General features: G+C 52.2%; 1 protein-coding gene and 1 long non-coding RNA gene across 4 annotated transcripts in view; one reads left to right on the plus strand and one right to left on the minus strand.

Moving 5' to 3' along the window:
• The window catches only part of ORAI2 (ORAI calcium release-activated calcium modulator 2), a 15,983-nt gene extending 4,502 nt beyond the window's left edge, over positions 1 to 11,481 (minus strand). Inside the window, exons 1-3 of one of the 3 annotated variants that reach the window (XM_032255059.1) lie at positions 11,346 to 11,481; positions 8,335 to 8,443; positions 4,838 to 5,075 (exon numbers count right to left, since the gene is read on the minus strand). In XM_032255059.1, the coding sequence (XP_032110950.1) occupies positions 4,838 to 5,075; positions 8,335 to 8,342 (246 nt within the window). In that variant the 5' untranslated portion in view covers positions 8,343 to 8,443; positions 11,346 to 11,481. Of the gene's footprint in view, positions 1 to 4,837; positions 5,076 to 8,334; positions 8,467 to 11,345 lie in introns of all 3 variants that reach the window. The other 2 variants (XM_032255060.1, XM_032255062.1) reach the window with 2 other exon arrangements.
• Positions 11,482 to 11,766: 285 nt separating this feature from the next.
• LOC116534586 overlaps positions 11,767 to 14,631 on the plus strand; it is a 17,912-nt gene continuing 15,047 nt past the window's right edge. Inside the window, exons 1-2 of the long non-coding RNA XR_004261783.1 lie at positions 11,767 to 11,859; positions 11,904 to 12,111. This is a non-coding gene — a long non-coding RNA (uncharacterized LOC116534586). The remainder of the gene's footprint in view (positions 11,860 to 11,903; positions 12,112 to 14,631) is intronic.

Genomic DNA, 14,631 nt, shown 5'->3' on the forward strand with positions numbered 1-14,631 from the left:
ACTCACTGCAACCTCAGCCTCCCAGGTTCAAGTGATTCTCCTGCCTCAGCCTCCCGAGTAGCCGGGACTGCAGGCATGCGCCACCACGCCCAGCTAATTTTTGTATTTTAGTAGAGACGGGATTTCACTATGTTGGCCAGGATGGTCTCGATCTCTTCACCTCATGATCTGCTGGCCTCGGCCTCCCAAAGTGCTGGGATTACAGGCATGAGCCTCTGCGCCCAGCCCTAATTTTTTTTTTTTTAATTGAGATGGTCTCGCTCTGTTGTCCAAGCTGGAGTACAGAGGCGCTATCTCGACTCACTGCAACCTCCACCTCCCGGGTTCAAGCAATTCTCCTGCCTCAGTCTCCCCAGTAGCTGAGACTACAAGCTCGCACCACCATGCCTGACTAATTTTTGTGGGTTTTTTTGTTTTATTTTTTTTAGATGGAGTCTTGCTCTGTCACCCAGGCTGGAGTGCAGTGGCGAGATCTCGGCTCAGTCCAACCCCTCCCTCCCAGGTTCAAGTGATCCTCCTGCCTCAGCCTCCTGAGTAGCTGGAATTACAGGTGCCTGCCACCAAGCCTGGCTAATTTTTGTATTTTTAGTAGAGACGGGGTTTCACCATGTTGGCCAGGCTGGTCTCAAACTCCTGACCTCATGTGATCTGCCCATCTTGGCCCCTCAGAGTGCTAAGATTACAGGTATGTGAACCACAGCGCATGGCCCTCACTTTTGTATTTTTAGTAGACACGGGGGTTTCACCATGTTGGTCAGGCTAGTCAGAAATTCCTGACCTCAAGTGATCTGCCAGCCTTGGCCTCCCAAAGTGCTGGGATTACAGGCCTGAGCCACCGCACCCAGCCTATGCAGAGGTTTTATGAGGGGGCCTCAGATCACTGGTTTTGTGTGTTGGAAGAAGGATAGGCATAAAGAAATTAAGCTGCAGGTTAGGCATAAGCAGGTGTTGCTAGACAAAGGAGCAGCTTTGCAATTCTAATGAGGGAAGATACATCGTGAAGGGCGAACTCTACCTCGCAATTTGCACGTTTGCATGCTCCCAGGTGCCTGCCCTGACTCAGCTATGGCTTCCGATGCTTAGGATTCCCTAGCTGCCCTGCAGTCTGAAGAATGAGCTGACCTCATGCTATGCTAATCTAATCAAGCAGGTGTGCTGTGGCTCCCCTACCCACCACCCCGAGTCTCAGCTCCATGCCAGATGGTTCACTTCCTTCCCCTGCAGCTGGTGCTCTGTGTCTGTGAGTTCCACATCTACAGATTCAACCAGTTGTGGGTAAAAAATGTGTGGGGGGCATCTCTCCCCTTGCTATCTCTCCCGAGCTCCCACCCCCCACCGTCCCTCCCCTATGTGCCCCCGACAGACCCCAGTGTAGTGCTCCCCTCCCTGTGTCCATGTGTTCTCATTTTTCAACATCCGCCTATGAGTGAGAACATGCGGTGTTTGATCTTCTGCTCTTCTGTCAGTTTGTTGAGAATGATGGTTTCCAGGTTCATCCATGTCCCTACAAAGGACCCAAACTCATCGTTTTGGGGAGAGATAGCAAGGGGAGAGATGCCAGATGTAGGTGATGGGGAGGAAGGCAGCAAATCACACTGCCACGTGTGTACCTATGCAACAATCTTGCATGTTCTTCACATGTACCCCAAAACCTAAAATGCAATAAAATAAATGGGGGGAAAAATGTGTGGGGAGGAAGACCAAAGTAAAACAACAATATTTCTCCCTTGGTATAAGGTGAAGTAACAAATAACAATAAAAAATCACACACCAACCTGGGCAACATAGCAAGATCCACCTCTTTTTTTTTTTTTGAGGTGGAGTCTCGCTCTCTTGCCCAGGATGGAGTACAGTGGCATGATCTTAGCTGACTGCAACCTCCACCTCCCAGGTTCACGTGATTTCCTGCCTCGGCCTCTTGAGTAGCTGGGATTACAGGTGCCTGCCATCACACCTGGCTAAGTTTTGTATTTTTAGTAGAGACGGGGTTTCTCCGTGTTGGGTCAGGCTGACCGGGCTGGTCTCCAACTCCTGACCTCAGGTGATCCTCTCACCTCAGCCTCCCAAAGTGCTGGGATTACAGGTGTGAGCCACCTTGCCCAGCCAACTTTTTCTTTTAAAATGCACCTCAATCTAACAATTGAGGCTCTGGCCTGTAGAAAAACAATTGAGGCCAGGCATGGTGGCTCAAGCCTGTAACCCCAGCACTTTAGGAGGCCAAGGCGCATGGATCACCTGAGGTCAGGAGTTCGAGACCAGTCTGGCCAACACCATGAAACTCCCATCTCTACTAAGAATACAAAATTAGCCAGGCGGGGTGGCGTGTGCCTGTAGTCCCAGATACTCAGTAGGCTGAGGCAGGAGAATTGCTTGAACCTGGGTGGTGGAGGTTGCAGTGAGCAGGAATCACGCCACTGCAGTGCAGCCTGGGTGACAGAGCGAGACTCCATCTCAAAAAAAAAAAAAAGAAAAAGAAAAACAATAACTGTTTTCACATAAGGAAATGGGCTGGACCAGGTGTAATGCCAGCACTTTGGAAGGCTGAAATGGGAAAATCATTTGAGAGTTCAAGACTGCAGTGAGTTATGATTGCACCCCTGCACTCCAGTGTCGACAACGGAGCAGAGAATTGTCTCAAAAAAGAAAAAAAAAAATTAGCCAGGCATGGTGGCACATGTCTGTAATTCCAGCTGCTCAGGAGGCTGAGGCAGGAGGATGGTTTGAGCACAGGAAGTGGAGGCTGCAGTGAGCCATGATCATACCACTGCACTTTCCAGACTGGGCAACAGAGCAAGACCCTGTCTCTAAAAACAAAACAACAAGAAACAAAAAACAAATAAATAAATCACTTCCACCCAATAGGACCTGTGAGTGCACGGCTGTGTCCTCACTCTGAGTCCTTAACCTGTGGGACAATTCCCTCCAGGGATATGGGTTGGTGGCTTTGGGGTCAACAGGAGATGGGTCCCTTGTCAGAGCTGCAGCTTTGCCTGAAACTGACTCTTGTCCTGGGGGATGACTCAGAGAGAAGGCAGCCCAGGAGCCAGGCCAAAAGCTCTGCTCTGTCACCCTGGAGGCCACATTCCAGGAATGTCTGCATCACTAACTGGGCTAAACTGATCCAACCCCAGTCAACCCCTGAGGCCCTGCTCAGATCCCTGAGAGCACCAAACTTTTGGGTGGTGCCCAAGACAGGGCAGACGTGGGCACCTTTCTTCAGGAAACCCTGTACCATGCAGCGATTTGATTTCATCTTTTTATTTTCATTTATTTTTATTTTTAGAAACCCTGTACCATGCAGTGATTTGATTTGATTTAATCTTGTTATTTTTATTTATTTTTTTTATTTTTAGACAGAGTCTCGCTCTGTCACCAGGCTGGAGTGAGGTGGCACGATCTCGGCTCACTGCAACCTCCACCTCCCAGGTTTAAGCAATTCTCCTGCCTCAGCCTCCTGAGTAGCTGGGACTACAGGCGCACACCACCACATCCAGCTAATTTTTTTTTTTTATTTTTCGTAGAGACAGGGTTTCACCCTGTTGGCCAGGGTGGTCTCAATCTCTTGACCTCGTGATCCGCCTGCCTCGGCCTCCAAAAGTGCTGGGATTACAGGCATGAGCCACTGTGCCCAGCCTATCTTTTTAATTAATTAACTAATTTTGAGAAGAAGTCTCACTCTTGCCCAGGCTGGAGTGTAGTGGCGTGGCCTTGGCTCACTGCAACCTCTGGCCTCCCCCAGGTTCAAGCGAGTTTTGTGTCTCAGCCTCCTGAGCAGCTGGGATTATAGGCGCCTGCCACCATGCCGAGCTAATTTTTTTGTATTTTTAGTAGAGACAGGGTTTCACCATGTTGGCCAGGCTGGTCTCGAATTCCTGATCTCAAGTGATCCGCCAGCCTCGGTCTCCCAAAGTGTAGGGATTACGGGAGTGGGCCATCACGCCCAGCCATATTTTATTTTATCGTTTTAGAGATGGGGTCTCACTCTGACATCCAGGCTGGAGTGCAGTGGTATCATCATAACTCACTGAGGTCTTGGCCTCCCGCGCCCGTCTCCCAAGTAGCTGGGGCACAGGCGCGCATCACCATGCCCAGCTAATTTGTTTATTTAAATTTTGTAAAGACAGGGGTCTCACTATGTTGCCCAGGCTGGACTCAAACTCCTGGCCTCAAGCTATCCTCCCACCTTGGCCTCCCAAGGTGCTGGCATTACAGGTGTGAGCCACTGCACCTAAACTACTGTAATTACCCTCACTGGCTGGGCGTGGTGACTCACACCTGTAATCCCAGCACTTTCAGAGGCCGAGGAGTGCGGATCACCTGAGGTGAGGAGTTCGAGACCAACCTGGGCAACATGGAGAAACCCCTTCTCCACTGAAAATACAAAAATTAGCCGGGAGTGGTGGCACATGCCAGTAATCCCAGCTACCTAGGAGGTTGAGGCAGGAGAATCGCAGGAACCCGGAAACAGAGTCTGCAGTGAGCTGAGATCGTGCCACTGCACTCCAGCCTGGGCTACAGAGCAAGACTCCGATCTCAAAAAAAAAAAAAATTACCCTGTACTAACCTCCCTCCTTCCTAAGTATTTCCTACGCAAACACTTGACAGGAACAGGAGAGAGTGCTTTCTGAGGATTCCAGAGCTTGGAGCCCCTTATTCCCAGCACTCGCACTAGCACTGATAGAGCCGTCCCCTTAGAGGAGCTAGGACTTGGGAGGATGCTTCCCAGTGCTTCCCTGCCAGAGACTGGAGGAAACGCTTTGGTCCCCGAGGCATCCCAGGGCCTGGGTTAGCAAGGCCCATCTGACAAGCGCGCTCCTCACCTGGCACCCACACTCACCATGGCGAAGCCGGAGAGGAGGGCAGACGTCCTGCTGGAGGCCTTCAGCTTGGCCCTGCTCAGGTAGAGCTTCCTCCACGACAGGGCCTGCACCGAGTGGTGGTTGGAGGTGACCAGTTCCAGGTAGCTGCGGCGGACCCAGTCCCGGTAATCCATGCCCTTGTGGCCGGGCTCGGGGCAGGCAGGCGTGGAGGGGTCGACAGGCACGTTGAGCTCAGCGCTCATGGTGGGAGCCAGGCTGAGGGTGGGAGAGAGACACACTCAGGCATCCTAGGTTACTGTGGCCAGGAAGAGCTAGACTCCAAGCCCATTCAATCTACAAAGACTGCCATATACAGCCCTTGCCAGAGCCCAGGGTTTAGAACATGCCCAGGACCTAAAGGCATGTTTGTTTGTTTGCTTTTGAGATAGTATCTCACTCTGCTGCCCAGGCTGGAGTGCAGCGGCGTGATCTCGGCTCACTGCAACCTCCGCCTCCTGGGTTCAAGCGATTCTCCTGCCTCAGCCTCTAATTTTTGTGTTTTTAATAGAGACAGGGTTTCTCCATGTTGCCCAGGTTGGTCTCGAACTCCTGATCTCAGGTGATCTGCCTGCCTCAGCCTCCCAAAGTGCTGGGATTACAGGCGTGAGCCTCCACACCGGGCCTCCAGGACATAAAGTTATGAAACCTGGATTTCACTGTACTGTGTGATTCTGAGCATGACAGCTAACCTTTTCGACCTGGCTCCTTCATCCTGAGAATGGGGATATTTCCACCTATAGGACTTTTATTTTATCTATCTATCTATCTATCTGAGACAGAATCTCGCTGTGTCACCCAGGCTGGAGTGCAGTGGCCTGATCTTGGCTCACTGCAAACTCTGACTCCAAGGTTCAAGTGATTCTCCTGTCTCAGCCTCCCAAGTAGCTGGGACTATAGGCGCCCACCACCACACCTGGCTATTTTTGTATTTTTAGTAGAGACCCAGACTGGTCTTGAATTCCTGACCTCATGATCCACCCGCCTCAGCCTCCCAAAGTGCTGGAATTACAGGTGTGAACCACAGCACCTGGCCTATTTATTTTTTAAATAGAGACAGGGTCTCACTGTGTTGCCCAGGCTGGAGTGTAGTGGCACAATCATAGCTCACTGCAGCCTCAAACTCCTAGGCTCAAGGGATCCTTCTGCCTCAGCCTCATGAGGAGCTAGGACCACAAACACAGGACCATGCCTGCTAATTTTTTTTTTTTTTTCCTAGAGACAGGAGTCTCACTATATTGCTCAGGCTGGTCTTGAACTCCTAGCCTCAAGCAACCCTCCCTCCTACGCCTCCCAAAGTGGCGGGATTACAGGTGTGAGCCACTGCCCCTGGCCTCATCTCTAGGGCTTCTGAACAAGATAATGCACCCGAAGACGAAAAACGTCTTTCAGCATCGATGCCAGTCATGGAATAAACATTTCCAAGTAGCTGCTGGTTTCTCAAATCCAACTTAAAATTTATTTTTTTTAATGTAAATTTAAATTTAAATTTATTTTTTAGACAGTCTCACTCTGTTGCCCAGGCTGCAGTGAAGTGGTGCAATTTCGGCTCACTGCAGCCTCTGCCTCGTGGGTTCAAGCCATTCTCCTGCCTCAGCCTCCTGAGTAGCTGGGATTACAGGTACATGCCACCATGCCTGGCTAATTTTTCTTTTTGTTTTTTTATTTTTACATGAGGTTCCTTAGCAGTATAATAAATTTTATATTTTTAGTTGAGACAGGGTTTCATAATGTTGTCCAGGCTGGTCTCGAACTCCTGACCTCAGGTGATCTGCCCACCTTGGCCTCCCAAAGTGCTGGGATTACAGGCATGATCCACCATGCCCGGCCTTCAACTTAAATTTTAATCAGTAACGTTCACCCTAAGAAAAATATTGGGACTTACATAACTAAAGCCACATCCAAGCTACAAGGGAAACTTTTAGCAAAATGAAAAATGAAATCAGCCAACTCACACAAGCACATTTTAAGGAGAAACAGACGTTGGAGATGCCTGGACTCACACCTGGCAGACATCTGGTTTGACTAACACGGATTAAACATCAGAGGACGGATCTGTCAAGATTTGTGAATTTAAACCTAAATCTCCACTAATCTAAGTAGGGGACTGGCGGTTGCGTGTGTCCCAAGGAGCTGGGCTGCTCGGCCATGCGCCAGGATCCAGTTCTTATTAATCTGCAGGGCGTGCTTCAAAGGCACGGGCACCTTGTGGTTTAGTTGGCATCATAAAGAGTAACTTTTCCAGCCTGGCCAACATGGCGAAACCCCGTCTCTACCAAAAATACAAAAATTGGCCAGGTGTGGTGGCTCACATCTGTAATCCCAGCACTTCGAGAGGCTGAGGTGGGCGGATCACCTGAGGTCAGGAGTTCGAGACCAGCCTGACCAACATGGAGAAACCCTGTCTCTACTTAAAGAAAACACAAAATTAGCTGGGCATGGTGGTGGATGCCTGTAATCCCAGCCACTCAGGAGGCTGAGGCAGGAGAATCGCTTGAACCCAGGAGGTGGAGGCTGCGGTGAGCCAAGATGACGTCATTGCACTCCAGCCTGGGCAACAAGAGCGAAACTCTGTCTCAAAACAAACAAACAAACAAACAAACAAACAAAATTAGCTGGGTGTGGTGTCAGGCACCTGTAATCCTGGCTACTCAGGAGGCTGAGGCAAGAGAATTGCCTGAACCCGGAAGGCGCAGGTTGCAGTGAGCTGAGATCTCACCACTGGACTCCAGCCCAGGTGACAGATCCGGACTCCATCTCAAAGAAAAAGAAAGAAAGGGCCGGGTACGTTGGCTCACACCTGTAATTCCAGCACTTTAGGAGGCCAAAGTGGGCGGATCACACAGTGAAACCCCATCTCTACTAAAATATAAAAAATTATCACACTGCCATGTGTGTACCAATGCAACCATCTTGCATGTCCTTCACATGTACCCCAAAACCTAAAATGCAATTAAAAAAAAATTAGCTGGGCACCGTGGTGCCACCTGTAGTCCCAGCTACTCGGGAGGCTGAGGCAGAAGAATTGCTTGAACCCGGGAGGCGGAGGTTGCAGTGAGCCGAGATCACGTCACTGCCAGCCTGGCGACAGAACAAGACTCCATCTCAAAAAAAAAGAAAAAAAAAAAAAAAAAAAGGTAACTTCTACGTCCAGGCCCACACAGGCCCCATGGAAAGCCTACCGCAGGCTATTACACACAGATCCGTTTCTAGGTCCCAGGGAGTGTGGCTGGGGACGGTGGGTGTAGTAGCGGGTGTTTAGCAGGGTCAGCAGCTGAGGAAATGCCCCAAACTTCGTCCATCCATACCAGAGTCGAGCCCCTCATAATTGAAAATGCTGTAATTTGGAAATTACACAGGAAGGTGCTAGAGGTGGAAGACAGTCTCGCCGTTCTCTTTGTTCTCTGCCAGGCCTTCCCTGGCCTATGGGACCTCTGGGAACAGTTCTGTGCTATTTCTGCCAGGGGATGCCAATTACCAGGTCATTTATACGAATGCCAGCTCGGGCTCTCGGTCCCATCTCCTCGCGCACATCCGCAGCAAGCAGCACCACGTCCGGGCACTTCCATCCCCAGGACGTCTCTTCCCTTGGGGAGAATTCACAGAAATGCTGCAATCCATAGGTTAGCTCCATATAATGGAAAATGCTATAATTTGGAAATTCCTTTTTTCCTCTTCTCCCACCCTCATAGTTAACGGAACTGCGTGTACAGGTCTGGGGACGGCAGTATACAGGGAGGGGAGGGGTGAGGGGCTAACCTTTGCTCCTTCTGTCCCCTGTCCTACATCACATAGGCGCTTACCACGCTGGGTACTTAAGGATCCAGGATGAAAGAGGCCAGAATTGATGATCTCCCAGTAGGGGAGCAAGATAAAAGGGTGCCGGTCAGGAAAAGTGGCTCATGCCTGTCATCCCAGCACTTTGGGAGGCCACGACGGGTGGATGACTAGAGGTCAGGAGTTCCAGACCAACTTGGACAACATGGTAAAACCCCATCTCGACTAAAAATACAAAAATTAACCGGGCATGGTGGCATGCTCCTGTAATCCAGCTACTGGGGAGGCTGAGGCAGCAGAATCACTTGAACCCGGGAGGCAGAGGTTGCAGTGAGCCGAGATCTAGCCATTGCACTCCAGCCTGCGTGACAGAGCCAGACTTCATCTCAAAAAAAAAACAACAAAAACAACAACAAAAAATGCCAGATGTGGTGGCTCATTGGCCCATGCCTGTAAATCTGGCACTTTGGGAGGCCAAGGCAGGCAGATCACTTGAGGTCAGGAGTTGGAAACCTGCCTTGCCAACATGGTGAAACAAAAATTAGTCAGGCATGGTGGCGTGCACCTGCAGTCCCAGCTGCTCAGGAGGCTAAGGCAGAATCGCTTGAGCTCAGGAGGCAAACGTTGCAGTGAGCTGAGACTGCACCATCGCCCTCCAGCCTGGGTGACAGAGTGAGACTCTGTCTTAAAAAAAAAAAAAAAAAAAGATGTGGGGGTGATTCTCATCCACTGAGCTAAAGGCTTCAGCGGAGGGCAGGGAGCTGAGAAGGACTAGCTGCCTCACACAGAAGCCAGGGAAGGGTGCCTGCAGGTAATTACCAGGGAGGGGACACAGACAGAGGTAGTGAAGTCAGCCTTGGCAATGAGGGACCTTCCCTTTGCAGGCCAAAGTGCCTCATGCCTGTAATCCTAGTGCTTTGGGATGCCAAGGTGGGAGGATCGCTTGAGGCCAGGAGCTGGAGACCAGCCTAGGCAACATAGTGAGACCTTGTCTCTAAACAAATTGTTTTTTGAGATGGGGTCTTGCTGTGTTGCCCAGGCTGCAGTGCAGTGGTGCGATCTCAGCTCCCGGCAAACTCTGCCTCCCAGGCTCAAGCGATCCTCCCACCTCAGCCTCCTGAGTAGCTGGGACTACAGATGCCTGCCACCATGCCTGGTTAATTTTTTGTATTTTCAGTAGACAGGGTTACACCATCTTGGCCAGGCTGGTCTAGAACTCCTGAGCTCAAGTGATCCACCAACCTCGGCCTCCATAAGTGCTGGGATTACAGGCGTGAAACACCGTGCCCGGCCTCTAAAATGAATTTCTAAAAAGGGGGAGCTTTGGTATTCAAGAAGGGTTGGAAATGAAAAAAAAAAAAAAAAAAAAAAAGAGAGAGCTTTCCTCAAAGACAAGACTCGGCCTGCATGGAAGGATTGGGGCAGGAAGGCAACTCCAGGTGTACCTGTAGGGTGGCTCCCCTCGTCTAGGAGATATGGAGGGAAAGGCTGGCTGCCACCTGGGAGATGGAGGGGGTAGAGGGGGCAAGGAGATGTGGGGAGAAGACTCTTGGAGGCTGGGGTTGTGGAAGGAGCCAGGGGGTCTGGGCAGCAAGACAGGGCGGCGTCCAGCCACAGGAGAACGGAAGGAATCGGTGTAACGGTCTGGGCACTGTTAGATCATTCTGGTTTGAGATCACAGTTTGATCCAAGGAAATGACTGGTAGACTGAGAGGAGTGGGAGGCAATGGAGAGCCTGGTGGCCTCCAAACGGAGGAAGCGTGAAGAAGAGGAATGCCTAAGGGCCATTGATAAGGGTGGGCTGGCTCAGGTCTGAGACGAGGTGAACAGCTCAGGGCAGTGAGGGCTGAGGGTGGCTTCCAGGGAGTGGCCAGGGCCACATTCCCCTGCCTTGACGGCCAGGTCTCCCAAGCCCCATAGGTTGTCCCCAGAGGCCCTGAAGATGTCCCCAGAGTAGGGGGGGGGGTTGTGGAGGAAAGGATGTCTGCCTGTCTGGAGCTGGGTCTTGAGACAGGTCTGCAGGTCTGGAAGGAGCAGTCCAGCAGGGGGTTCAAATCCATCCTCTATGCTCCCAGAGCCAACTGTGTGTGCCAGGCCTGGTGGCCCAGGGGTAGGGACAGAGTCTCGGCCCCTCACTGGATCTCAGGCAGGGGGTGGGGTGGGGCAGGATAGAGCCCCGCACTTCTGTCAGGTGGCACAGACCCTAGGAGATGCTCCGGGACTGAACCCTGTGGGTTTTTTTTTTTTTTTTTTTTTTCTTTTTCTTTTTGGCTTTAACAAGCAGAGAAAACAGGTCTTGCAGAATAATGCGATACCCTCTCTAAAGATGAGCGATTCTCCCTGGCTGGCCTGTCGGATACATTTCTAGACGGCGGTTTGGAGTTTTGACTTCCTCTAAGCATCTGGGGCACCAGCAATGGCGAGTATCTCTCTCCAGTAGGCGGGTCTCCCAGGGGCGCCCACCTGCATCCCTGTCCCTCCTCCAGGGACGCCCGGGTGTCCGGACCCGGCTGCTGCCCCGACCCTGATCCTCCTCTGGGCGCCGCACCCTGCCAGGGATCTCGCGGGGTGGGGGTCACCAATCCCGGATGGGTGGTGACCGCGCCCTCACAGCCCCACGTCCCCTTTCCTGCAGAGCAATTCCGCCACCCCTCAGCCACAGGGGACCCCGCTCCCCGCACCAGGCCCTCCCCCCCCAGCCACCGCACTCACCGGAGCTGCCCTAGCCCTGCCCGGCTCTGCTCCCGCTAGGGCTGCGTGGCCGCGTGGCCTGTGGCCGTGGCCCTGTGGCCGGGCCGGGGCGCCGAGCACGGCCCCCTCCCTCCTTCCGCCGGTCGCGCGGGGTCCCCCGGCCCCGCCTCCGCCCCACCCCCGCAGCCGCCGCAGCCGCTGTCAAGGCAACCAGGCGCCGCCGCCACGTGACCCCGTCCGCGGGGGAGCCGCGGCCACGTCACTTGCCGGGCCGGGAGGGGCGGGGCTGGCGGCGCCTCCACGCCGGGATCGTGCTTGGGGAGCAGCAGGGGAGGTGGGAAGACCCCGACCCTCCTGCCCCAGCTCCTGTCTCCGGCCCCAGCTCCGGGAGTCAAAGTGAGGCCCCATGGAGGGTCCGGCTACCCACAGACCAAGAGCTGGGCTCTCCCTGCCCCTGGGTCCGGGCGCAGAAGGGGAGTCTCAGGGGAGTGCCCAGCATTGGGCGCTGGCTGCATGGAGCGATGGGGAGTAGGGAGTGGAGTAGCGATGGGGAGCGGGGACGGGTGAGGCGCGCGCCAGGTGGGCAGTGGAGGAGAAAGTTAGGTGGGGAGGAGAATCTGTCTGGCCATGCCTGAGTTTTACAGAATACTTTTTCATTTTCCTTTTTTTTTTTTTTGAGGCAAGAGTCTGGCTCTGTCGCCCAGGCTGGACTGCAGTGGTGTGATCATGGCTCACTGCAGCCTCAAATTCCTGGGCTCAAGTGATCCTCCTGCCTCAGCCTCCCAAAGTGCAGAGGCTACAGGCAGGAGCCCCCACCACACCCTGGTAATTTTTCAAAAAAATTTTTTTTGTTGGGCCAGGCGCGGTGGCTCATGCCTATAATCCCAGCACTTGGGGGGGCCGAAGCAGGTGGATCACGAGGTCAAGAGATCGAGACCATCCTGGTCAACATGGTGAAACCCCATCTCTACTGAAAATGCAAAAATTAACTGGGCGTGGTGGTGTGCACCTGTAGTCCCAGCTACTCGGGAGCCTGAGGCAGGAGAATTGCTTGAATCCAGGAGGCAGAGGTTGTGGTGAGCCGAGATGGTGACATTGCACTCCAGCCTGGGTAACAAAAGCAAAACTCCGTCTCAAAAAAAAAAAAAATTTGTTGTTGTTGTTGTTGTTTGAGAGAGAGTTCCGCTCTGTCGCCCAGGCTGGAATGCAGTGGTGTGATCTCAGCTCACTGCAGTCTCCACCCCCGGGGTTGAAACGATTCTCCTGTCTCGGCCTCCCGAGCTGGGACTACAGGTGCACACTACCAGCCTGCCTACTTTTTTGTATTTTTACAAGAGGCTACGTTTCACCGTGTTAGCCAGGCTGTTCTTGAACCCCTGACTTCAAGTGATCCACCCACCTGGGCCTCCCTAAGTGCTGGGATTACAGGTGTGAGCCACCGTGCCAGGCCAAAAAAAAAATGTGTGTGTGTGTGTGTGTGTGTGTGTGTGTGTGTGTGTGTGTGTGTGTCTTTTTTAAAGATAGGGCCTCCCTGTGTTGCCCAGACTGGTCTTAAACTCCTGACCTCAAGCAATTCTCTCAAAGCGCTGGAATTACAGGCACTTGCCACCACGTCCAGCTAATTTTAATTTATTCTTTTTTAAATAGGAAATGGGGTCTTGCTATGTTGCCCCTACGGGTCTCGAACTCCTAGGCTCAAGTGATCTTTCCACCTCAGCCCCCCGAAGTGCTGAGCATAGAGGTACGAGCCACCTTGCCTGGCCCCTGCCCAGGGTATTGGATGGCACCATAAAGAGCTTGCACAGAGCTAATTGGGGGTTGCCATCCAGAGTGCACTGCCACTCACAGGCCCAGGGAGACCCCTGGGATCCCAACCCCAGGGCAGCATGCTCTCCTCATGCTGTTTGCAGACAGCAGCAAAGAGTTTCTGCTGTGCCCTGGCCCCCTCCACTCCCTACTACAGGGAGCCTCTCACCCTTACTGGTGAACTCTGGGTTTTACGAGCGAGGTAGTCAAACAAGAAGTGTTCTTTTCAGGAAGTACAGCACATGAATAATTCACAGACAGACAAGATGGGTTCCTATCAGCCCGGCGGTGCCAGACGGTCCCTTGGAGTCCTTCCTCTGTGCCGGGTAGGCTGCTGCGTGCCCTACATAGGATTTTTCCATCTGTCACAACAGCATTGGACCGTGACACATTTATCCAAACGAAGGAAAAATTCCACTCCTGTCAGCCAGCCCACATTTTATGACAATTGGAAGAGTAGATGTTACGGATGCCAGGTTGAATCCATCTACACTTCAAGTTGTATTTTAGAGGCTATTGCTGAGAGCCAGAATGAAACCAGGAGGACACTTAGTATAATAAACTAGACGTCCCCCTCCAGGTTACTGACCTAAAAGGCAGTTTAGCCCCTAACATGGGCGTAAGAAAATCCCGGGGTTCCTTACTGGCCCTCCTCCTGCCAGCCCCATAGATGGCTATGAATAAGGGATCGTTTAATTTCAGGGGGCAAAGTCCTCAAAAAGTAATCATGCTATGGCTTTCCAACGTGGAGCTCTTGGTAAAATGAATCTTGGTGGCTCACACCTGTAATCCTAGCACTTTGGGAGGCTGAGGCGGGTGGATCTGAGGTCAGGAGTTCAAGTTGAAACCCCATCTTTACTAAAAATACAAAAAGCAGCTGGACGTGTTGGCACACACCTGTAGTCCCAGCTACTGGGGAGGCTGGAGGCAGTAGAATCACTTGAACCTGGGAGGTGGAGGTTGCAGTGAGTTGAGATCATGACACTGCACTCCAGCCTCGGCAACTGAGCGAGACTCTCAAAAAAAAAAAAAAAAAAAAAAAAAAAAACTTTGTAAATGGTAGTAATTTGGATCATAGATGAATGTGCTTTCAGCAAAGGAGTCCTTTGCTTGTTGAATTCTCACTCTTGCAGCAACTTCACTCATCCTTGGGAAAGCTTCCTGTGTCCGTTACTGATGCCACCACCCCCAGGCTCATTTATCAAGCACGCCCAGACAGAAGCAAAATGCAAGTCATAATTGCCAGTGCTCTTCAGAGCTGGTTTCCTACCAAACACAGAATAGCTTGCCTGCTTTTCTTTCCCTCCCTCCCTCTCTCCCCACTCCCTTCCTTTCCTTCCTGGCTTTCCTTTTTTCTTTTCTCTCTCCCTCATATTTATAAAACAGAGTCTCACTCTGCTGCCCAAGCTGGAGTGCAGTGGCGTGATCTCAGCTCATCGCAACCTCTGCCTCCTAGCAATTCTCCTGCCTCAGCCTCCTGAGTAGCTGGGATTACAGGCAT

Source organism: Sapajus apella, unplaced genomic scaffold (genome assembly GCF_009761245.1).
Source record: "Sapajus apella isolate SASKATOON/1434 unplaced genomic scaffold, GSC_monkey_1.0 scaffold88, whole genome shotgun sequence".
Lineage (NCBI taxonomy): Eukaryota > Metazoa > Chordata > Mammalia > Primates > Cebidae > Sapajus > Sapajus apella.